This window comes from Varanus komodoensis, unplaced genomic scaffold, assembly GCF_004798865.1.
Source record: "Varanus komodoensis strain SLA01 unplaced genomic scaffold, ASM479886v1 scaffold84, whole genome shotgun sequence".
NCBI classification, from domain to species: domain Eukaryota; kingdom Metazoa; phylum Chordata; class Lepidosauria; order Squamata; family Varanidae; genus Varanus; species Varanus komodoensis.
This window is the reverse complement of record NW_025336531.1, coordinates 1186167-1211331: the sequence shown is the minus strand read 5'-3', so window position 1 is coordinate 1211331 and position 25165 is coordinate 1186167. Positions and strand designations below refer to the sequence as shown.

At 43.7% G+C, this 25165-nt stretch overlaps 1 protein-coding gene and 1 long non-coding RNA gene across 7 annotated transcripts in view; one reads left to right on the top strand and one right to left on the bottom strand.

The window, feature by feature from the left end:
* The window catches only part of RPTOR (regulatory associated protein of MTOR complex 1), a 405549-nt gene extending 401819 nt beyond the window's left edge, over positions 1–3730 (top strand). For 5 of the 6 annotated variants that reach the window (XM_044456423.1, XM_044456421.1, XM_044456419.1 and 2 more), the window contains one exon: positions 1452–3730. In XM_044456423.1, the coding sequence (XP_044312358.1) occupies positions 1452–1520 (69 nt within the window). In that variant the 3' untranslated portion in view covers positions 1521–3730. The remainder of the gene's footprint in view (positions 1–1451) is intronic. The other variant, XR_006417225.1, reaches the window with a different exon arrangement.
* LOC123036905 lies at positions 4–25165 on the bottom strand. Its single transcript, XR_006417226.1, has 3 exons — positions 24969–25165; positions 17137–17280; positions 4–84 (listed from the first exon to the last, which is right to left on the bottom strand). It is a non-coding gene; the product is annotated as an uncharacterized LOC123036905 (long non-coding RNA).

The window sequence follows — 25165 nt, the reverse complement described above, 5'->3', positions numbered from 1 at the left end:
ACAGACTTCAATCTTGCAGGATCTACTTTGGGTTTTGGGGCAGGGAGGGTGTTGGAACTCCAAGATCTGCTAGCCAGCCACAGCCTAATGCAAAAGACAGACATTTAACATTAAAGATTTCTGAGCGCAGGTTGTTTTGAAGATAAGAACTAAACAGAGTTGATCATCCTTAGACCCCCAATCCCCATTCCAAGTTACCACTTGTTTTTCTTCATTTCAGCAGCATGGTTTGGGAAAAAGCCCCAACCCTGTCAATAGAAATCTCACATAAATATCCGATTCATTCAGTACTGTAGCAGCATAGCAGCTACTTCCATGGTCTTATCTCACAATGCTTTGGTAATGTGAGAAGAAGAATGTGAGTAGGTGAATGGCATGTCCATTTAGCATACTGGTGCCTTCCTCTCTGGATTATAGCAATGCATAAATCACATACTGGGGGAGGGGGAGGTTAATAAAGCGGTGTGAGATATTCAGAATTAAATATACTGCATGCAATGCTTTAGGAGCCAAATATGTGCAGCCATGCCAATCCCAGATTCCCTTGCATGCTCTTTATGTGCACAAACAGAAGAATTTTGTCGAGCTCTGTTCTGTGAACATCTTGCTGTGCTTATGTTGACTCAGGTCTCTTGCGTTCCCCAAGTGCAGCTGTCTGACTGAGCATTAAAACAAGTTGCTGCTTTAAAATGAGACACTGATGCCTGTCATTCTGCATGAGGATCTTTTCTTTTAAAATGCCAGCAAAATCCAATTCACAACAATAGTGCCTCCTGAGCATGGTTCATGGGTTCTCAAGGGACTCTTAAGGCTGAGTTCAGCTTTGTCATTCCACCCACAAACAGATGCCATTGCCACAATTGGACTTCTGTATCCCTTTTCTCCTGTGCAGCCCCCAGTGGGCCTTCCAACTGTGTTCCAGAGGGCTGGGGGACCCTGCTGAGGAGATTCAGAGAGCAGTATCCATTCTGTGGGCTTGCTGACAAAGATGGATCCAAACCTTACACAAATTTCCATTTGGGTGTGGTAGCTATTGACTATGAGCACATTTTCAGACAAGCCATTCTGTCAACTGGGGAGGGTCTCCACTACTCAGGAGTCTTGACATGAGCTTCTTGCTAGTGAGAAGGGTCCCCCATCCCTGACAGTTTGCTCTGCTGTTCCACTGACCTCACTTCAGACAGCAGTTAGACATTTTAGTGCCTTCTGAGCGTCTCTGGGTTCACAAGCAACAGAAGTGAAGCCTGGCTCTGACAGCAGCCAGTTAGAAGTTGGGGAAGAGGGTTAGGGCTTGCCTCTGCAGGCACACCGGTCTTCAGAGATGGTTGGAGAACTTAGAAAATCCAGTGTGCCATCACGGCCACAGTCATCCTGTGGGATGACCAGGGTTGGCAGTGAGCATGGGCGCTGGCAGGCAACACTCATGGCATTTGTTCTCCTCTTTCCCACAGCCTCACCTTGCAGTTGGAAGCAATGACTACTACATCTCAGTGTACTCAGTGGAGAAACGAATCAGATAACAGTGCCTGGCTGCGTTGTCGGAGCAGGACATCTTCTGGCTGGCGGGACCATGTCTCTCACTCATGATGTACATAGTGAAACTATCGACTTGAATGTTTAGTGTTGGCTGCTGCTGCTGCTGCTGTGCAACCCCCATAACTTGAACACTTTTTCCTCCTGATTTAGCTACTGATGATTTTGAGTCTGAAGAAAGGGAGTGAAGCACTCTCTTGCTTTCCTTACAGCCATTGCCTCCAGGAGCTACAGAAAAGGAGTGTTACATTCTCTGCAGGTACCATGACCACTTGCAGCTGCTTCTCTGGTTGTGATAATACGGCTCCTGCAAACAAAGGAGGTCATTTCTTCCTGGAAGAGGGGTGGAGGTTTCCTTTAAATCAGGAAAGATTTCAGAACTTGCCTGCTATTCCACCTAGAATGTCTGTGGCTGCTACCTATTTTGTGCCACATGCTGGTCCCAGCAGTTGCATGCCAGCAGGCTGCCTGGTTGTGGATAGTCTGTGTGTCTCTTTCTGTTCTGTATGCCACTGGCCACTAAATTCTCTAACACTCACTGGAAACAGTTAAAAGGAATTAGTGGGAGTCTTAAGAAAGAGAGAGTCTCAGTGCTGCAGAAGCTACTACAGAGTTGACTGCCACTGTGGAGGAGAAATTGCCCCCAGTTGCCTGATGATCATTGCGAAACAGGAGTGATGCATTTGAGTAGCTGCATCTGAACACGTGACAGGACAGGAGACCTTCCCTTCTTATGCCCACCCCATCCTTAAGTTGCTCCAGCCATCCTCTCCTCTTTTTGCTCACAGGAGAACCCCATAAGCACAAGAAATGGCCGGCTACCTCTGCATAGACCGTTAAGGAGTTTGCTTATCATTGTACCACTGCCTTAAATTCTCCCACCCCACCCTGCTCTCTGTTTGCGGAAGTGCTATTACTCAGCTTGGTAATGGATACAGAGACATGCGTGCAGCACACATACAGATCAGGCCTGTGCAGGAGTCCCTCCTCCCTGCTTCCACTTCGGGCACTTGCACTTAGGCTATACATAACTGGGCCCATGTATATGTTGCATGCATGTGTGCTCACTGCAAGGGAACTGCTGGCTTCCGCTCTTTAGAGCATGCTGGTTCCATCTTGCACACCATCTACCCCCCATATGAAGAAGACTGCAATCCTTTTAGAGCCAGGAAAAGCAAACCCCAGTGAAAGAATGGCCTGGGTAGCTCGGGGCACAACGCCACGAAGACCCTGCATAGTGCCGAGCCAGAACTGTGCAGTTACACAGGGCCTGGCTTCGGTATCAGTTGTCCACAATGCTGTGGAGCCGCATGGAAATACAGTCTTGCCAATAATGTTGCTGATTTTGATCATATTAAGTGCAGGGAGCCGTCCAGCGCGTTTTGTACTGTGGAAATTGGCTCTGCTTTACTTGCAGAATCCATCTCCTAGCTCTCATTATGAAGCCTGTTTTATATTGAGAGGCAGGCTGAGAGTCACCATGCAAAATGAAAGGAGGATTGCTCATACAGCTAGAGACCTGTATTGCAGGCCACCAAAATGAAGTGATAGAAATAAACAAGAGGTGACTTGACACAGCAGGCTGCTGACTCCAGTGTCAGTTGTGCTGGGATGTGCAGTATTTGGCCCCCATTGCCCTACCTGGCCCTTGCTAAGTGGCAATGAACTCAGGGAAGGACAGATAGTTGATAGATTTTGCTACCAAGCATCAAGCCGGAATCTGGGATCCATGTATAACTGACCTAACCTACACATTTAAAAACAAATGAGAAGAAGAATATGATGATGATGGTGATAATGATTTTTTTTGTAAACCACATACAATGTCTTTGTTTCAAGAACAAGATCCTCTGTGCTTCCTCTCAGCTTGTACAGCCCAAACTTGGTGGTGGTATTCTTCTCTTCCCCCCACCCCACTTCCTTTTTTAAGAACTCCAGCCACCAGACTATCAGCTTTCAGACACGTGTGGGGAGGGAGGGCTGTGCTTTTCAGAGGCCTGATGTGGAGTTCCAATCATGAAGTTTAACCAAGAATCCAGAATGCATCCTACCTACACAGTTCACTTATCTCTATTTATTTTCCAAAAGAAATTCAATGGAAAATGCATACATTTAATAATAAACCACCACAGATTGTAATGTGAGAGTAAAACAATTAATGAAATAAATGGTTAATAAAATAGAAATGCCAGAACAACCCTCTGTTCACTGGGATTACTGTTACTCAATGTGGCGAAGGAGAACAGCTGGAGACCCTGTCAGAGCAGGGGGGAGACTGCCTGGAGTAGGCACTTCTCCATAACTCCAGAGTGGCTTTGTAGGGCAGGGGCTGCTTGGCTTGGCAGAGGAGCGGGGTGGGTGAGGAGTGCTACTTCGACACATCAGCAATGTGCACACTCGCCTTAGTGCCTCCCTCCTTTGATAGCTCCAGCTGTTCAGCATTCATCTTCAGAGCTACCGCGTGTCTGTGTGCCTCGCAGCCTGCAAAACGTCTGCCTCCCTCCTTCCCTGGGACCTAGAAGTCCAGGAAGAAACAGCTCCTGAGCAATTCACCTCCTGTTCACCTACTTGTCTTATGTGAAGAAAGATCAGTAGATGTGAACCAAGGAGTTCAAACCACTGGCAGATTCCACATATGTTGCCTGTAGCAAGACTGGATGTCCTTGATTTCACTGAATGCTTGTGGATGCCATCTTGTCCCAGCGGAAATGGCTGGAGAGCTGTTCGTTCTGAAAATCTGACCCTAGAATACCTCCAGGATGGTGTCCCTGAATGTGACTCATGTTCACACATCACACTAAACCACTCTGCATAGGACACACAGTGGGTCTTTTGTTCTCCCCCTCATCCCCTCACCGAACTGCATCCAGCGTCATTTGTAGCGGAACCTGTCTTATCTCCCCCTCTCTGCTGCGATCACTACCCCCTTTTTCAGTCACCACCACTGGGTTTTTTTTATGGGGGGGAGGTGTTTTGTTTTGAGGATGAGCCTCAAAAAAGCACAATTAGGCTTGTTCTAAGATTTTCAGCCACAGAAATGTGTGCAAATGTTCTCATAATTTTAATTAATATTTTTGTCACTCTTTTTCACATGTGCAAGTCTTCTCTTGGAGCTGATATGCATAGTCTTGCCTGGTTGATTTCCTTGCCTGTCTCAGCTGTCAAGCAGAATGGCAAAGTGGCGTGAGTAATAGGTTGGCAAGATGAAACTACATGGTTGCCGCAGACCAAATGCCTAACTATTCATTGAAAAGCACCAGTTAAGGGGGAGGGGAAGCAAAAGAAGGTGTACAAAAGTGTGTGTGGGGTTGTGTGTGACAAACTCTACCCCTTGGCATTGTGAGCCTTTCAATTTTAAGTGAACTGACGGTGGTACTCCCCAGCTTTTCAACACTCCCTCAAGTGGTTGGGAAGCAAAATACAGAGTAGTTAGTACAGGTACACAAATTGCCCTTCTATTTACTTCCCAGCCATTAAATGTGTATACATTTCTGTGTGGTGTTTTAATTGGCAGGGAACCACAGTAACTGATCCAAAACAGAAAGGATGAGATAATATCACCCCTTTCCTGAGTAGCTGGAGAACTGAGAAAGTATTGAAAAAGTCAGTACCTAAAATCAAGAGGTTCACATCACCAAGAGGCAGATTCTGTCACCTCACCACCACCATTGAAGAACTTTTTCCTTTGGCTTTCTTCCCATTTTCAGTGCTTCCGGCTTGTGCTGCCAGGACCTTCCTTTCTCTCACTGTTTTCCTCCCAAGTCCTTCACAATTATGCACAGCTTAGCTGATACGCAACCTCAACTTGTCAATACTCATATCAGTTCACTATTAAATGTTTGCACTTGTGAAAAACTGCACCCCCCACCAAAAAGGAGCCCAATTGCACATTTTTGAAGCTCCAAAAATAATAAACCAGCCAACCAATGATGAGAGTTGCTGGCAAGATCACAAAAAGCAAGTAGTACAGGCTCTGTAGTCAGTCTCCACAACCCATGAGAAAATCAGTTTCCTGGGTTCAGACAATACAGCAGGCTACTGTGGGCAAGAAGAGCCTTACAACAAAATATGGGTTATCTGCATGGCTTGTTCCTGAAAAACAGGAAACTCTGTGGCAAACTTTCTGAGATTTCACAACAAAATGATTCACCATAATTGGTTACCCATGGTGGGCTGTCCTTGCATTCACCTTTCACCCCAATCTTGGAGGAGAAAGGTTGTTTTGAGATTTTCGGACTTTATAAATGTGGGAGACTGTTGTTAAAAAAGTGAAACCAGATGCATCCTATCAGTCATCTGCACCAGTAGAGAAGGGAACCATGGCAAAGACCACAATACAGTATATCACAGAAATGAGTACACCCCTCACATTTTGTAAATATTTTATTATATCTTTTCATGTGACAATCCTGAAGAAATGACACTTTGCTACAATGTAAAGTAGTGAGTATACAGCTTGTATAACAGTGTAAATTTGCTGTCCCCTCAAAATAACTCAACACACAGTCATTAATGTCTAAACTGCTGGCAACAAAAGTGAGTACACCCTTAAGTGAAACTGTCCAAATTGGGCCCAAAGTGTCAATATTTTGTGTGGCCACCATTATTTTCCAGCACTGCCTTAACCCTCTTGGACATGGAGTTCACCAGAGCTTCACAGGTTGCCACTGGAGTCCTCTTCCACTCCTCCATGACGACATCACGGAGCTGGTGGATGTTAGAGACCTTGCGCTCCTCCACCTTCCATTTCAGGATGCCCCACAGATGCTCGATAGGGTTTAGGTCTGGAGACATGCTTGGCCAGTCCATCACCTTTACCCTCAGCTTCTTTAGCAAGGCAGTGGTCGTCTTGGAAGTGTGTTTGGGGTTGTTATGTTGGAATACTGCCCTGTGGCCCAGTCTCCAAAGGGAGAGGATCATGCTCTGCTTCAGTATGTCACAGTACATGTTGGCATTCATGGTTCCCTCAATTAACTGTAGCTCCCCAGTGCCGGCAGCACTCGTGCAGCCCCAGACCATGACATTTCCACCACCATGCTTGACTGTAGCCAAGACACACTCGTCTTTGTACTCCTCACCTGGTTGTCGCCACACACGCTTGACACCATCTGAACCAAATAAATTTATCTTGGTCTCATCAGACCACAGGACATGGTTCCACTAATCCATGTCCTTAGTCTGTTTGTCTTCAGCAAACTGTTTGCGAGCTTTCTTGTGCATCATCTTTAGAAGAGGCTTCCTTTTGGGACGACAGCCCTGCAGACCAATTTGATGCAGTGTGCGGCGTATGGTCTGAGCACTGACAGGCTGACCCACCACCCCTTCAAACTCTGCAGCAATGCTGGCAGCACTCATACGTCTATTTCCCAAAACCAACCTCTGGATATGACGCTGAGCACGTGCACTCAACTTCTTTGGTCGGCCATGGCAAGGCCTGTTCTGAGTGGAACCTGTCCTGTTAAACCGCTGTCTTGGCCACTGTGCTGCAGCTCAGTTTCAGGGTCTTGGCAATCTTCTTACAGCCTAGGGCCATCTTTATGCAGAGCAACATTTCTTTTTTTCAGATCCTCAGAGAGTTCTTTGCCATGAGGTGCCATGTTGAACTTTCAGTGACCAGTATGAGAGAGTGAGAGCAATAACACCAGATTTAACACACCTGCTCCCCATTCACACCTGAGACCTTGTAACACTAACGAGTCACATGACACCGGCTAATAATGCTGAATTTGGACAGTTTCACTTAGAGGTGTACTCACTTTTGTTGCCAGCGGTTTAGACATTAATGGCTGTGCGTTGAGTTATTTTGAGGGGACAGCAAATTTACACAGTTATACGAGCTGTATACTCACTACTTTACATTGTAGCAAAGTGTCATTTCTTCAGGGTTGTCACATGAAAAGACATAATTAAATATTTACAAAATGTGAGGGGTGTACTCACTTCTGTGATATACTGTATTTTTACAGTTAGAGGAAAATAAGATATTGAACCTGTAGCATTCTAGAACAATAGTACCTGATTCCTTTGAAACAGGTTTTTATTTGCCAAGCTGCGCAGTAGTAATTGAACAGCAGATGGTCCTGTAACATGACAGAATTCAAAAGACCAGCTTCAGACTTATAGTATGTTGTCCAAATTGACGAGTGCTGTGTGCAAAAGAAGCTTGGAGAGCAACCATAGCCACGAAAAAGATCTCTCTCTCTCTTTCTCTCTCCCTCTCACACTCCCCCGCACCTCATAACACATGAAAGGCAGTAGACATTTCACCTTTTTATGTCACCCTTGGTATGGAAATTGTGAAAACTGGTTTAGTGCAGTAGCTAAGGGCATGTCCTGTGAGCCACGAAGTCACTGATTTGAAGCTCACCTCGGATATGAACCTATTAGGTGGCCTTAAACAAGGCAACGTCTCTTAGCCTGCACTTCTAACATGGACACAACACAGGACAAGCTCACAAGATTATAAGGACTGCTGAAATTATGTTTGTGAAGCACTTTGAAACCAGTATATCATAAGCATTGCTATTACAATATGCACAAAAATGTAAATCTCTCTCCCCATCACACATGGGCCAGCCATAACTCAATTATAGCCATGGGAAAACCAAAACTTAATTCATCTTCCTGACAGAAGGATACACATATTTTAATTATGTACTGTATTGATTTCCTACCTTCCTCAAAGAAATTCATGGTCATGTACGTGGGTGTCTTCTTGCATTTTATCTTCACAGCAGTTCTGTGCAGTAGGTTAGGCTGAGAAGTAGTGAGTGACCTATCGTCACCCATGGGGATTTCACTCTGAGGCTCCCCAGTCCTAAAGTCTGAACTAGCAATAATACAAGTAGAAAGAGCTATACTGATCCTGTTCTTATAGCCACTTGGCATAGAAGCAAGAAAAAGGTAAGATGCATGCTTCGGTCTGATTGAGTAGTATAGCACTGTGCAGGTAATTTTTACACTTTGTTGCTTCCCTACCTAGAAAGGGAACCAGTGTGAAGGGCTCTGGTTCTGTGGTTTAAGTAGTGTTGTACAACCGGGCCTCATATATAGAAGCGTAGAACAGTAGAGTTGGAAGGGGCCAGGAAGGCCACTGGGGCCAACTCCTTGCTCAGTGCAGGGCACCCAGTTAAACATCCCTCTTGGGGGGCTATCCAGTTGCATCTTGGATGCCTCTGCTGTGGGAAAGCCCATGACCTCCCTAGGCAATTGGTCCCATTGTTATACTGCAACAGCCTGGACGTTCCTCATGTTCAGCCAGAAGGTTCAAAGTCACTGCACTGATCATCAGGCTGCCTTGCTTTGTAGGTTTGTAGATTCTGCAACTCAAACAGGAAGTTTCATGGCAAATGCAAGATTAATGTGTTGCCTAATTAGTTTCTAGAGTTGTGATTGGTCTGGCAGTGCTTTGTACACTTCTCTTGCAAATAACACTAAATGTATGTGTAGCAGGATGGAAAGTCTTCTGCACAAATAGTCAGCTTTCATAAGATACAGTCACAATAAGGGACAAAAGAATAATGTGTCTGTCTAGCTTGTCTGAAGCTGTTTAAGATTAATTGACGTGGTGCTTAGCTATGTCTTAGTGGAAGTGGTTACCATGGGAACCCTAAATGTTCTCTGACTATAGTGTGTGTTCTAATCAACTGTGATGATGACTATACTAAATTACTGTTTATTTTAAACAAGCAGCCAACCCAGCAGTTACATTTGTTTTTTCCAGTGTCTACAGAAAAGCCATATAGCATTGTGTTGTCCAGTTACTTGTGACTGCTGTCCTAGATTTATAGCAATTATTTTTCTACAAATCCTGTAGGACAGGATCATGTTCAGATAATGGGTGTAGTGGTCATGTGCTTTCAAGTTTCACAAATCGTTCACCTATATAATATTCTTTATTACTTTTATAAGTGCAGCCTCTGCCTCCCCAATTCATGGCCCATACATAGTTATCCAGTCCCTTCCCACAGCTTTTCTATACTATTAGGTTTTCAGGTCCCAGTTACAGAGAAATATGCCCAGATATCCAGATTTCTTTTTAAATTAGTAGCTGAGTGGCCAAAGTACAACAGGTTGCAACATGACAAGATTTAGAATGTGCAGCTAGTTGGAATTCAGTCTGAAGACCACCACAAATTACCCAATGGGTTTTGGGTGGGGGTTGATCAATGGTTCTAAGGCTTTCAAGCCAACAGAGGGTGTTTGGAATGTACCTCACTGCCTTGCAGTATCTCTCAGACAGGAGATAGCTGTGTCAATGGCTTGGAGCTATCCAAAGTGCTGATGCAGCCAAGGGCTGCCTCAGTTCTGTCCTGGAAATTTACAAATTTTGTGTTCTGCCAAGTCAAGGTATGTAATCATGATGGATGAAAGGCACATTGCTGCTTTTCAGGCGCACTTTACAGAAAAGGTGCTGTGCCTCATCACACATCGCATGCTAGGCTGTGGTATATAGTCCCAAAGTGGCATGCGGACCCCTTAAATAACCTCACTCAGGTCACTCAGAAATGCCAAAGTTCTAGAAGAGGGGAAATGACTCAGTCAGATTTTCTAATATTTTATCTTCAGATAGTGTATTAATACTTCCTGCATTTTTAGTACTTCAGCTAGTTTCATTTCTATTTCCGACTTGCATTAGTGGCACAAATGAGCAGCAGAAGCTGGTTTTGCACTCCTAACTTTAAGCATTAGTTCCCTAAAATCCATCTGGTTTCAGAATGAAGGTTGACAAATATACAATGGCATCTGGAAAAGAGACTGCCTAGATGGGGATGGGCAACGTGTAGGGAAAAGACCTGGAGGACCACTGTAATTGGCTGACCCAGCACTCAGTTATGGAACGGGGAGATGTAAAACTCTCCATCCACTTTTCCACACCAAGCACACTTTTATAGCTTTCCTCCCACATCTGCAAACAATAATATAAATTATTTATTTATGCGCTTTAAAGCATTCTTCATCCCTGCAGAAACCAGGGTGGTGTGCATATATAATTAAAAACACAAAGCCATGGGAACAATAGTACATAATTATCCCAAATGAGGCAGCAAATGGGACAAAGAAAATTAGCCAATTAAAATGTCTGGGTGAATGAAAAGGTTTTGAGCTGGGAGTGAAGCAATGGTAATGTCGGTGCCAGTCATGCCTGCATCAGGAGGGTGGCTCAGCGAAGACAGGTCTCTCTCCTATAGACACACCACATGCCTGAGGCACTTTGGGAAGAGCCTCCCTTGACTATCCTCAGACATGGGCAGACTGGTACAGATAGAAGTACTTCTGCAGCTGTTTGGGTCACAAGCTAAGCAATGGCACCTTGGCCTGGCCTTGGGAGCAAAGAGGCAGCTTGTGCAGCCCCATCACAATCCATGTGGTATGATTCCACCTGCCTAGACTTCCTACAGTGCCTTCTGCCATATTCTGCACTAGTTGAAGCTTCTAGGTCGCCTTGCTGAGAAACCTACACACAACACATTACATTGGGAGGCTGCCAGAGCATGACCTGCCATGGCCCACAATTTTTAGGTGCTATCAAACCTTTCTTCTTCACTCCTTTTTCTTCCTATTCTTTCCCTTAAATCACCTCCACATAAGAAAGTAAGACCACAAACCCCATGATCAAAGGTCTGTTTCTTTTCAGCAAGGATGGGGAAGTTCAGGTCCAAGGATCAAATCCAACCTTCCATGATTCCAAGCATGTCCCCCACAAACCCTTCCCCTGACCAACTTTTGCACAGGGTTCCCTCATTCTGAAAAGTTGAAATACCTCTCCCAAGGCCTAGTTCCTGGCAGCAAGGACTTGGGGTGGGACTATGTTGATATTCTATTTGGTTTTTGTATTTTTAGCCCTACCCTTCATTACTGGAATGCAACCCCTGAGATAGTCTCCAAAATTTCACTCTGCTTACCAGAAAGGCTATATTTACACTACCACAATTGTGTGGGGCAGTTGCATTCTATATCAAAGAAGGCAAAGATTCTCTGGGATTCCCTCAAACAGGAGGACTGAGAGTTGGCAACCTTGCCCTTCTTAGATCTCAGAAGAAGCTGCTACTACATTTAATTCTAATCCCACCACAAGGAGTCACCTTTAGCTGTACTATAGTTCTGAGTAGCTGTTCCAGATGCGTGGCAGCTATTTTCCTCACACATAAAGCTGGTACAACAAAAGGAACATCCAGGAAATGTCTGTGTAATTTATTCCATGTGCCCAAGCTCTTCTGCATAGCTAATTGTTCCCCTGTGTGGTTCATGCTGTACAATAATGTGTGCAAAGGCGTGAAGAAATACAACAATCCCTCTGAACAGCAGCCGGAGCTTTCACTGTAAAGCAGGGACTTTGGGCTTGATATTAAATACCTCTGAGAACAGATTAAAAAAGATATGTGCAGGATTTCAGTGATTAATCTGCTTAATTATTGCACTACACATCTATCATATTTAAGTATGATTTAACAGCAAGAATATTTATTGGCTGGAAAAGCAAACGCAACGTATCTGCTGAACTGAGAGATGCACCAACCTGTCCTACCAGAATGGGGTATTCCGCACTGAAGGTCACTTTGCGAGTGTGGTGATTAACAGATTAATACTTCCTCTCCCAGTAAGCCGTGCAACCTTCCCACCACTCTGGCTTATCAGGAGGTGGTTTATAAACTGGAATGGATGCTTGAACTGCTTACAAACACCTTAACTGTGGCAGAAACATGTAAGTAGACGACTTGCTCATGTAATTAGATGGCTTATGGAACACGATCATTTTATGTTATTACTAAAACATACACAGAGAGCTATTTTTCTGATACGTCAAATTCCATCTTTTAAGAAGATTTTAAGAAGGCCCTTAAAATGTGTTCAGATTTTCTTGTTTTTTTTTTAAACTGAACTGTTCTGTGGTTTTAGCTCCAGCATTAGATTTAAGTACCATCTAGCCTGGAAGTTTTGTTGCTGGTGTTTCTTGATTTTATTAGTTATTGCTCTTTTGAGGGATGTGGGGTTAATTGTCTGGGACTTCATTAGGAAGTCTCTTGCCCTGACAGGTACTCTAGAAATATTTTAAATAAATAAATGATAATGGAAAAGCTCCACAACGTTCCATGTGTTCCCTTCTGTACTACTGCACTTCTAGAATGAGTAGATCACTGTCAAAACCACTTGTTTTATATTTATGCAGGCAATATCTGCACCAGCTCTACACAGAAAAGTTTATCTCTGTTCCTGGGACAGTCATTGCATTAAACATAACACAAGGTGGAGTGATTGTCATGAGGTTGAAGTGACTGCCATGTGGTTGAAGGCTGAAAGCTACATGAACCTAGATCTTGAGGTCAGGTGAATGCTCATGCTAGTAAAGGCTGCAGATGACTGCTTCCACATCAGGTTATAACTGTCACATGATCAGCTTTTAAAGGCACAATCCAATGCATGCTTAGACAGAAAAAAGTCCCACAACTCCCACTGTTGATTAGAGGTTGGGGGTCTCTTTCTCTCTTTCTTTCTTTCTTTTAAAGTTGCCACTGTTGTTGTTAGTTGCGAAGTCGTGTCCGACTCATCGCGACCCCATGGACAACATTCCTCCAGGCTTTCCTGTCCTCCACCATCCCCCGGAGTCCACCCAAGCTCACACCAACTGCTTCAGTGACTCCATCCAGCCACCTCATCCTCTGCCGCCCCCTTCTTCTTTTGCCATCTATTGCTCCCAGCATTAGGCTCTTCTCCAGGGAGTTCTTCCTTCTTATTAGGTGGCCAAAATATTTGTGTTTCATCTTCAGTATCTGGCTTTCTAAAGAGCAGTCAGGGTTGATCTCCTCTAGGACTGACCGGTTTGATCGCTTTGTGGTTCAAGGGAGTCGCAGGAGTCTCCTCCAGCACCACAATTCAATTCTTCGGCGTGCAGCCTTCCTTATGGTCCAACTTTCACAGCCATACATTGCAACTGGGAAAACCATAGCCTTGACTTTACGTACTTTTGTTGGCAGGGTGATGTCTCTGCTTTTTAGTATGCTGTCTAGATTTGCCATAGCTTTCCTCCCCAGGAGCAAGCGTCTTTTAATTTCTTGGCTGCAGTCCCCATCTGCAGTGATCTTGGAGCCCAGGAAAATTAAATATGTCACTACCTCCATTTCTTCCCCATCTATTTGCCAGGAAGTGAAAGGACTAGATGCCATGATCTTAGTTTTCTTAATGTTGAGTTTCAAGCCAACTTTTGCACCCTCCTCCTCCACCTGCTTCAAGAGGCTCTTTAGTTCCTCTTCACTTTCTGCCATTAGAGTGGCATCATCTGCATATCTGAGGTTGTTGATATTTCTCCCAGCAATCTTAATTCCAACTGGTGATTCATCTAGCCCCGCCTTTCTCATGATGTGCTCTGCATATAAGTTAAATAGGCAGGGCGACAGTATACAACCTTGCCGAACTCCTTTCTCAATTTTGAACCAATCAGTGGTTCCATGTCCAGTTCTCACTGTTGCTTCTTGACCCGCATATAGGTTTCTCAAGAGACAAATAAGATGGTCTGGAACTCCCATCCCTTTAAGAACTTGCCACAATTTGTAGTGATCCACACAATCATTGGCTTTAGCATGGTCAATGAAGCAGAAGTAGATGTTTTTCTGGAACTCCCTAGCTTTCTCCATGATCCCGCGTATGTTGGCAATTTGATCTCTAGTTCCTCTGCCTCTTCGAAACCCTGCCTGTACTTCTGGTAGTTCTCGGTCCACATACTGCTGGAGCCTAGCTTGTAGGATTTTGAGCATAACTTTGCTAGCATGTGAAATGAGTGCAATGGTGTAGTAGTTTGAACATTCTTTGGCATTGCCCTTTTTGGGATCGGAATGTAAACTGACCTTTTCCAATCCTGTGGCCACTGTTGAGTTTTCCAAGTTTGCTGGCATATTGAGTGTAGCACTTTTACTGCATCTAAGGCCTGTCCTGCAAAAATATGTTTTAACTAAATAGCCTTCTGTAACCTGAAGCCACACCAACTGCCAAGTACCAAAAAGATACAGGTCTCAGGTGACAAAATGCACAAATTAGCACGCAAAATGCACAAATTAGCTGATTTGCACATGCAAATGTGTATACATAATTGGAATTAAATGCAAAGTTAAATTTTATACCAGACAAACTTTATAGAAGGCCCTTTCTGCTGGATTGATCACAGCTTCCACTCCACCTCCCCCATCAAATCCTGGAAATTGTAATTTGAAAAGGTTCTGCTACATCCCTGAATTACAGTTCCTCCCTGAATTACAGTTCCCTTGCTTCTCTGGCAAGTAGTTTGCATATTTCTTGCAACTTGTCCTTTGAAAAATGGTTCAAAACTGCAGCTGATACAGACTGCACAGTTGGATTGCTGGTGGGAGCTTATAACACAAATTATGCAGCTCCATGGCCACTTAATATTGACTTTTACTTTTGTTTTACTTTATTGTGGTGGTGTTTTATGCCACACACTGCTTGATGGCCTTTGGAAAAACAGCTTGTAAAACACAGAGGCTGTTACATATCTACAATACACATTGGACACTTATGGCTGGACACACAGCACATTCTGTCATGTTTGGCTGATGCAGATGGAAGTTGCATCTCTGGTGGGTGAAGCTGATTCCCCCTTTGTGCCTGCAGTTTAAAGAGCAGAGAAGCAAAAACTTAAGCAAAGCCAATGGCAAAATGATATCACAAAGACTTCTTCTAGCTGTCTTCATCTTCTGATCAGTAATTGTTTGACTGAGCCTTGATCACCTGACAGAATGTCAGGCAACGATGCTACATTGCTAAATATAACTCGACCTGAAATTCAGGCACTCCAGCAGGGATTTGGAATGTTGGCAGCCACATATTTTTGCAGGTGTTTGGTAATAACTGGAATTGAAAAGCTCCTAAAATTAAATGACGAAAAATTATCCTTGTGTTTACTTCTACAGATAGGAGACTTATTTCTACTCACAGTTGTTTGTTCTTGCCCCTTTAGTGATAAAACAGGAATAGTTTTTCTATAGAATGAAGAAGGCTGAGGGTTCTTTACAAGCTGCCTTCCAGAGGAGAAGACATGCATTTCTAGAAGGGATGAATATAATCACTGGGGCCATTTGAGGTAGCCCAGAAATGAACTGTACTAGAAAATGAATTTTCAGTCAGAAACTGAAAATTCTATCACCTGTTTCCACATAAAATTGGGTTGAAGCAGCAAAGCTAAAGTGCTATAAATTTTTCCTTTGGATTGCTTTCACAAATCAGCATTTTGGGGCATGCTATGTTTTGGTATCTCTCATATCCTTGGAAATGTGACAACAGTGACAGTCCTTAGCTTTCTCTGGCATCTACATGGAACATCTGTTCACCTAGTCAGTAGACAAGTTGGATATTCTCCTGATCATCACTCAAAGCAATTTGCTGGTTATGTATGTGCAGGAGGGTGCTTGCTACAAGCTACCATCAGCCTCCAAACATTTTCCAGAATAGAAAAGCCTTGTAATACTACCTCAGGGGAGGAAGCGTGGATTGATAAAGACACATGTTAGAAAGGGTTGCTATTGAAAAGTCCTCTTTCATTCACTGGCAGATTTCCCCACTTTCAGAAAAGGAGTAGGTAGCCTTCCCCATGTCAAAGAATTTGTAGGCTCGTGTGAGAAAAAGCACACTAAGTATGCAGGACCAAGATTAGGATGTGCCACTTAAAGGTCACATGCTGCATCATTATGCTGCCACTTCTTTTCTAAAGCACTCTAGAATAGAGTCCATATTTCAGATAATGTACTTTATTATGCTTCCAACAAACAATTCTCTCGCTAGTTTATAAAAGACTGCCATCTGGTCCAGCTGCAAGTACAAGGAGAAGAATCTCAATCGATTAAGTTTCTTTTGGCTCTGGCAGCTGCTTTGCTATCCACCTACATTAGCTTAAAGCACCTTTGCCCAACCTGGTACCTTCCAGGTTGGATTGCAACTTCCATCATCACCCAGTCAACATGGGGGTGAGGAGGTCTAGCTTAAATAAAGGGGCACACCACCAGCATGCAGTTAAAGTTAAATTCTTGAAGGAGCATTTAAACTGGGAGGGTGTAGGCACACATCCTCCCAGAAGAGCGTTACAACCTTCCATGGCTGGAACATAGGCACTTGTCAGCACTTTGTGCTACACCTCCAACAATTTCCCTGTTAGCTAAAAGATGTATATGGAGTCTTTTCTACCACCTAATAGGACCTGATAATGGAGCTTACCATGAATTGTGACTAATTATTTAATTACTGATGTAAACCCTAGTATAAGAAAAGTACACACCCTGCAGTTACCTTTAGGCTGAAAAACCAATCATCTTAAAGGTATCTTTACCTGGGCCTTGAAGCACAAGCAAGCTGTACAATTTGCAAAGCATCTGTTGAATAAATTCCCACCTTCCTGCTTGCATCATAAGGTGGTCATCCACTTTTTGAGTAAGCATAGCTGAAGTTACAACAATATGGATGAGGCCTGCCAGGTCTCTGTGCTCTAGGAGGGGATACTGTTTATGGACAAGAGGAAAGTAAAAGTGCACATTTGCTTCACACTGTCATCTGGGATTCCCCTCTGCACACTCAGGCTACAAAGAAGAGATACCATCTTACCTCTTCTTAGAAAATGTGGGTCCAAATCCATACAGGAGCAGAATCAAATTAGTCTTCTTCAGGTTCAGTTATAGCTTGTTCACCTTCATTCACTTCTCTGTAATTTTCAAGAGCTAAGTAAGCATTGCAGTTGCTACTCCTGGACTGGGTGTAAGTAAAGAAAAAGCTGGGTGTCATTTAACCAATGGTAAAGCAAGTGAATGATTAACTAGCTTTGTGAATGACGGCCTTAAATGGCATCCTGAATATTCTTCTCATTCCTATGAGAAAATGCAAACAGTAGGAACTGGGTTTTTGGGGTTTGTGTTTGTGTTCATTTCCCTACCTTGACCTACTTGCTATAAAAAGCCCTGCTTGTTTATCCAATCTGCTATCATGCATCTCTTTCAAATAGAGGCATTAAGTGAATGTTTTTGTTCCACTTCCTTTACCTGATATGAAAGAAATGGTGGCAGCATTGTAAGGTTGAGTCCGCAGCTGGATTGGAGCCCATTTTTCTATTCTGGAGTAAGGGAATTAAGCTGGTAATCCAATGGGGGCAAAGCTGGCCTGAGCTGCAACAAGCACCATGCACAAACCACCAGGGAGCCTTCTGGTACTTGGTATTCTGGGAGGCTAAGGGCATTGTCTATGCATTTCTGTGTATTTCCTGGCGGATAAATTCTCCCTAAAGCCTCAACAGGCTATGGCAGGAGGGTTGAATCATATGTATCTGTTTCTTTATTTCTGAACCAGAAAAGTGCTTGATATCCCTAACTATTGCAGTCCTGGATCTGAAAGGCCTCTTTGAATAACGGAGCCTTGTATACATGTTCACAGCAAGGGAAATAAGTCACGGTGCACTTTCTTAGCCAGCCCTATTTTACATGTCTGTTGTAAGAATAAGATGGGAGGACACATACCTTTCCCTGAACTCCTCAGCAGAAAGGTGGGATAACCAACAATGATATCTACAAACGTTGACTCCTCCCATCTTAAGCTGCCAAATAATGGCCTTTCTGTAGCTTCCTGAAAACAGGACCTAGCAAGTCAGGCATTTGATTCCTGTTATTCTGGGAGATGACTGAGAAGATATATGTCTGTATTAAAACACACACACACACAGATTGAAGTGCCCCTCTACTATTAGGAGCAGGAAATATGCCTTATAGATGAAAAAGTTGGAAACACAGGCTGAAGGTAAGCTTAAAGCATGTGTATCACAGCTCAGCAGCCTCAACAGACTGTGGTGTGATGGTTAAATCATATATATTTTCTTTTCTATTACTGTTTTATATTAAGAGCAACTCTTACCTGTGAGACTCCTTAGGAGCCAAAGGATTTAAGGAAATGGGGCTGGTGGTAGGAGGGAGAGGGGAGGTCTGGTGCTAACTATTGGCTTCCTTCTGCAGGGTATGCTGATAGCCATCATCTCCTCAGTCCCAGCCATTAGCACCATCCCAGGCCACCAAGAGTGTTCCTGAGCACTCCACGCAGAGATGGGAGCTGCGCAGAGTCTGCCTGAATAAAGCTCCCAGCCTGCCCATCTCAAGTGGGTGGCTGACTCTCCCAGCAAAATCACTTTGGCATTCTTTTAATTTATATTTCTCACAGACAGTCAGAAGTTGATTAAAATTTCCTAAATCAATTTCTCTTGACTAAGGAGCTCAACTGGATCCCTGCATGTTTTCGGCTTTAATTAATTCATTTTCTCAATTAGCTGGCGTGTGAAGCCAGGAGGAGCCCAGGTAGTGGTTATTATGAACAAATTTCTCCTGGAAGTTTATTAGACTCCAAACATGGATTTTTCCATTGGAACACAGGATAACACCAAAACTCAAAATCCATCCATTCATAAATCAAAGCTGGTATGTTGTTCAATGTATCTTGAGTCCTGGCTAGACCAATTAGCTTTGTATTTTAATAATTCAGGGTTATTTATACCTGCACCTGGCCTACATGGTCTGTATGGTTGAAGGTGCGGCCAAGAAGGGTTTGTGGTAAACTTAAACAGTAATGCTTAGGGAGATCTTCTGTGGATGGATGTTACACAATCACAAAGCGCCATGTCCAGGAACAATTTTGGCCCCATTTGGAAAGTGCACAGCAAAGAGGCATGCACCAGTCAGATTCTTCTTTTCTTTTCCACGAGGGCCTGGGTTGCTGTCTGGCATCTAATACTGATGAGTTTGTGATACTTAGCATTTCTCATGAGGGACTTGTTAATAGATAGTCTTGGGTGTGATCCCAGACCTGGGACGGTCACTCATTTTTCTGTGGGCCATTCTTGCTTCGACAGCCATTATGCCTCACTTGGGTGAGTGTTGAACTAGCGGCGGCCTGAGAACCCTGGGCTCTGGGCAGTACCTCAGCCGAGCTGAAAGTGAGGCCTGCCGCTGCAACAGACAGGCCTAGATTCTCTCAGGGGAAGGTGAGACTTTCCCGCCCTGCCAGTCCCTCCTCCACCAGGCCTAGCCTCTCCTAGCAGCCCCCTTACCATCTTGTCTTGTCCGGACTGGGGCCCTGCCTGAGAGACGTTCCAGAAGTTCTGGAGCCATGAAGAGCCGGGAAGCTTCCCCGAGGCTGGCCTGCTGGATTGCAGACGCCTGCCTGCCACCTGAGGCAGATTCCCAGTAGGCTTGTATCTGCCAGACCAAAGCAGGGCAGCAGCGCTTCAGTGTCAATGACCCCGAAAGGGGCAATGCCGGGGGGGGGGGCTGCCTCTTTGGGGGAGCTGCTTCAGCTGGACACAAGTACAAGGGATGCCTTTTTGACATGACAGCCAGGTGTGTGTGTGTGTGTGTGTGTGTGTGTGTGTGTGTGCGCACGTGCTTTTAGGTCTTGGGGAGGAGGGGCTTGTTTCTCCTTCACAGGCCCTGTGTATGTACAGTGGAGGGGTGTTATGGGCCGGGGGGGATCCTGATGGGGTCAGTTAGTTTAGGGACAGTGGAAAGAGGTTTGCCATTGGGTGGAGTAAGGGGAAAGCAGGCCAGGCAATTAACAATTCTTCTGTCTTCTGGCCCTCTGAAAAGTCTGCCTGCTTTCAGGAATCTAGAGGCTGCATGTAAATGCAGGACCCATGCAGTGTGTGGATGAGCAGTCAATCTAGCAGCTCTTCAACCAGGACTTGGGTGGATGAACAAGGAGGCCCACTGCAACATATCTGCTAGGCACTCTCCAAATAAAATCTTTTGCCTCCCTAGGACTTAGACTCCTATCTCATGACAGTGGAATCCAGCGAGATATCCAGAGCGCAGCCTGGTCAAATTTGTTTTGGGTAAGTTCCTGTTAGTACAGCTTGAGGATGTTACACGGAGCTTGAACATGTTCATTCAATCACCTCTGTACTGGCTCCTTGCCCCTCTTGGCTAATAAAAGCTAGCAAGGAGGAAACTCCCAGTTGGGCCAAGGAGGTGATTAATGCCACTTTACAGGAAGTGTGTTCCATAACTGGGGGCAGCCACCAGCAGAAGAGCTAATAGGCGAATTATGTTCAGGTCAGTTTCTCCGTCACTAATTGTGGCCCTACAGTCTGCCAAGTGTTTGTTGAGCATTAGTTGAGGTTTGGCATCTTTCTTGATGAATGATATGTTCTCATAAGATGTCTGAATCCATAATATCGCTGTCAGAAATAATACACTCTTTCCCCTTGGTATCTATCAGCTATGTCACATTTCAAAACAAAAAGCCCATAAAAACTAACAAATTTGATGAATTTTTGTTCAGTTTCCTGGGTATGAATAATTTTTACAAATAAACATGGTCTACAAACACAACTCACTAGAGGAAGGATTTCATTGTTATTAGGCCATTTACTGACAATCCTTTACTCTGCTCATAGGGATGAATGAATCAATACTGGAAGAAGTTAAAGCATATTCTTCCAGCCACAACAATCTTGTAAGTGCCGAGAAGAAATAAATTGCAGTGGGTAAGAATATGCTGTGCCAAATGGCCAAGTCTGACAAAGCCTGACTTAAAGGCAAAAGCAGATGAAAGGGAGAAATGAGGTCACTTAAAAGCGAATGTAAGAAAACAGGAAGGATGTAGGTGGATTGTGTTGAACCCTGCCTTCCAAACTCTGCACCCTTAAGGTTCCTGTTTCACCAGACATGGAAATAGAGGTATTTCATCATTTTGCTATTTCCCATTCTCAGGGGTGTTTTCAGATCAGTTGGCTCCATCCAAGGACATGTCCAGTACCATAATTTAAAGAAAGACCCAATATGTTGCATGAGTCTTGCAATGAGAAAAGCAGATGAAAACTCCCCCTCAGAGCCCAGATTGCAGATACCCTCTCTAGAGAGGTCTGCCTTGAGTCTACTTCACTGATTTTTCGAAGACAGTTTTATTCTCCCAGGACTTTAAAAAGTATACTTAACTGCTGCTTGTTTTATTTTTTAATATGTTTAAAGCTGCATTTTAAAAACATCTGCTCTATGTTTTTGTGGGGGCTTATTCCTTTTCAATTATTTTTCTCTTTTAAGTGCTATATTTTTGTTTCTACTCTTAAAACAATTCTTTTTAATGTGTTTTATTATTGGCTTTATCATTGGTTTGATTGTTTTTGTTTTTATTATGCATGTTAACCTGACAGCTTGTCTATAAAGAGACTCATAAATTGTATAGGCAAAAACACAAGAAACAGAATCCTAGAGCAGAAGCCATTTTGTATTGGCAAGAGTGAAAAAAGACACCCTTAGAGACTCTACTGGGTGGGGGGGCAGGTTCAATCCAAAGAACATTTACCGTTTTTTGAGACATACAGGAAATACATGCGGCATGTGGGTAGCCCCCAAAGTGGGCTACAAGGCATCTTCATAATCTATCAATTACACACACTGTTTGGGGAAGGGATGGGGGATCAGCTACACAGCATGCTAGAAGCACCTTAGAATAAAACAATAGGGATGAACACAATGCATAAGACAAGAACCTTCAGGACAGGTAAACCATTAGCATCTCTAAGAATGTACCTGAGGAGGACAGGCAAGCATAAGCATCACTAAGGTGTACATAAGAAGCAAGACTTGTAACATGGATTCCTGATCAGATCAGATTTGTTCTTACAGTGTCAGGCTTTCAGCAGCCATTTTGCTCATTTTGTCTTGACAGTATCCTCACTGGCAGAATTGTAAGCTGAATTAAAATTTCTTCATTCCATGCACCTGTTCACAACATGTGCGAAGTTTACAATAGAAAATATCACCAGCATCCTTGTGTTAAGAAAGTCAATTGCCACCAAGTCCTGAACTAAGGTAAATTTGAAACACTCATACAGTGCAATCTTGTGTGTATTTACTCTGAGATAATGGAATTTACTGTTGGCCAGTTGTTATATAACTTGGCCCTCCAGCTGTTGGACTGCAGTTTCCATCAGCCCTTGCCAACTAATGATGATGGATAGGAATTGCAGTCCAACAGCTGGAGGGCCACAGATGCCCACCCCAATATAAAACACAATTATAATCAGTAGCAAAGCCTGTAATAATATCTAAACTATGGCCAAAATTGATTTCTTAAAAAAAGAAGTGTTTGTATATGGGTATGTGCAGAGAGAGAAACAAAAATGCAGGTAGATAGATGGATAAAGAGAGAAAGGATTGGAGGATATTAAGACTAAATCTGTGAGCTTTCAGGATTTGAGGTTTGTAGTCTACCAATGAACGGCATGTAAAACAGCACTGCCCACCCCATTTTGAAGGCTGACTCAGCTTGTGCTCTGCGCACCAACACAAGCTAATTTTGAGGACTGTCCTTTGCTTCAGTCTGTGCAATACCTTTATCTCATTTTTCTCCAACATCAGTCTGTCAGTCCACATTAATCTTTCCATTCTCCAAATACCTGCTTTGCTCTCCCAGCTCCAACATGCTGAACACAATGGGTTTCCACCCCAGCAGCAGGTGCCATTATAATGCACACAGCATAGGTGCTTTTGACTTGATGTTGATCTGACAGACGCTCTTATTGACCTGCATTCTGACCCTCATATGTCAACTCTTCTTGGCTGGCTTTTCCCAAGGTAAAAGGACAAATAGAATTAAGAGACATTACCCTTACCCAAATCCGATTCTGGCACTACTCACAGGTCTCTTAGTGGGAAATCAAGGTATGTTAACACTTAACATTTGCTCTTGGCTTTCAGGCAGGAACTGAAGGAATGGCTAATCATGTCCTTTCTTTAGAACACTCCTCTCTAATGAGGTTGGTGCTTCCTGTCCTTACTCATTTCACCCATTACTTTTCTTGAACCAGCTAATGAGGAAAATATACATGATTTCTTCTTTGATACCTACCAGTTCCTGCTAGTAGCAAATGCCTTTCTGTATACATATATGTTAAACTACAATTGTAAAGACTCCTGCCTTAGTTGCCATTGGCTGAGCATAGATGTTGAGAAGGTAGAAGGAAGAAAAAGAGACCAAGGTTGAATTCAAAGGATCTTGAAATGATAAGCCATGTTGCCTAATTTCCCTTCCCACATGTGCCAGTTCATAGAATCATAGAATAGTAGAGTTGGAAGGGCCCATGAAGGCCATCTGGTCTAACCCCCTGCTGTTGCAGGACACCAAGTCACACCATCCCACTCAGATGGTGTCCAGCTTCTTTTTGAATGTCTCTAGTGTGGGAGAGTTCACAACCATTCTAGGCAGCTGGTTCCACTCTTGTGTTGCTCTGACAGTAAGGAAACCTTTCCTGATACCTAGCCTGAACCTGGGTTATTGCAACTTGAGAGTTGATTTCTGTGTCCTACACTCTGGTATCAGCAAGAAATTATCTTGACCTACCTCTTTGTGACAGCCTTCGAGAAACTTATAATGATATCATGTCCCCCCGCTGTCAATCTTCTCTTCTGAAAGTTGAACATATTCAGTTCTCTCAGTCTTTCCTAACAGGGCAGTGTTTCCAAAGTCTGGATCATTTTTGTTACCCTCCTCTGGACCCTTTCTAGTTTTTCTGCATCTTTCTTAAATCTTAGTGCCCAGAACTGGACATAGTATTCCAGATGAGCTCTGACTAGTGATGCGTATACGGAAAATATTACTTCTTGTGATTTGGAAATAATACTTCTATTAGTGCATCCCTAAATAGCATTTGCCCTTTTTGTGGCTGCATCATGTTGTTGGCTCATATTTAGCCTGTTGTCCACACTAACTCCGAGGTCTTTTTCCTTTTCAGTGCTGTTGAACCATGTATTCTCCATCTTGTAATGATGCATTTGGTTTCTTTTTCCTAGGTAAAGCCCATTTGTCCCTATTGAATCTCATTCTGTTGTTTTCACCTCAACATTCAAGTTTATCTAGATCGCCCCGGATCTTCTTTCTATCTTCTAGGGTGTTTGCTATTCTATCCAGTTTTGTATTGTCTGCAGATCTGATTATCGGTCCTTGTACTTCCCCATCTAAATCATTAATAAAGATATTGAAGAGAACTGAACCCTGCGACACCCCACTAGTTACCTTCCTCTAGTTGTGAGCTGCTTAATGAGCCTAATTACCCTCACTGGGTATGAGTTGTTGTGATGCCCAAACCCAATATGAGTGGGTAGATGAGGTATTTTACCAACCATCCTGCCACCCATGATTTGTCCTAACTTTGCTGGGTGGCTGGAAAACCACCCTCAACCACCTACCCTCACTGGGTTCAGACAGTACAGCAACCCACATCTGGTGAGGGTAATTACACAGCTATTTAGACAGCTCATGACTAGCACATGCCAGACAAGAAAGTAAGCCACCATGGGTTATTTTGCCTCCATGGTAGTGCAAACCCACCTGGAAAAAAAAAGCAAACAGCACCAAACAGAGAGCAGCAACATAAAGCAGTAGAAAGCCTCTTTTAAGCAAAATACCAGGAAGGGAAAATGCACTGGACCAAAGTGCATTTCAATGGCCGCTTATAGCTCAGCACTTTGTTCTGGCCTTGAAAAATCCATCTCGCTCCTCTTCCCTTCACTCCCTTCTCTTGTGCACATGTCTTGTCTGTTCTGTTTGCATGCCTGGTGGCAGGGTCTGTCTCTTTTCCTGATTGATGTAAGCTGCTCTTCCA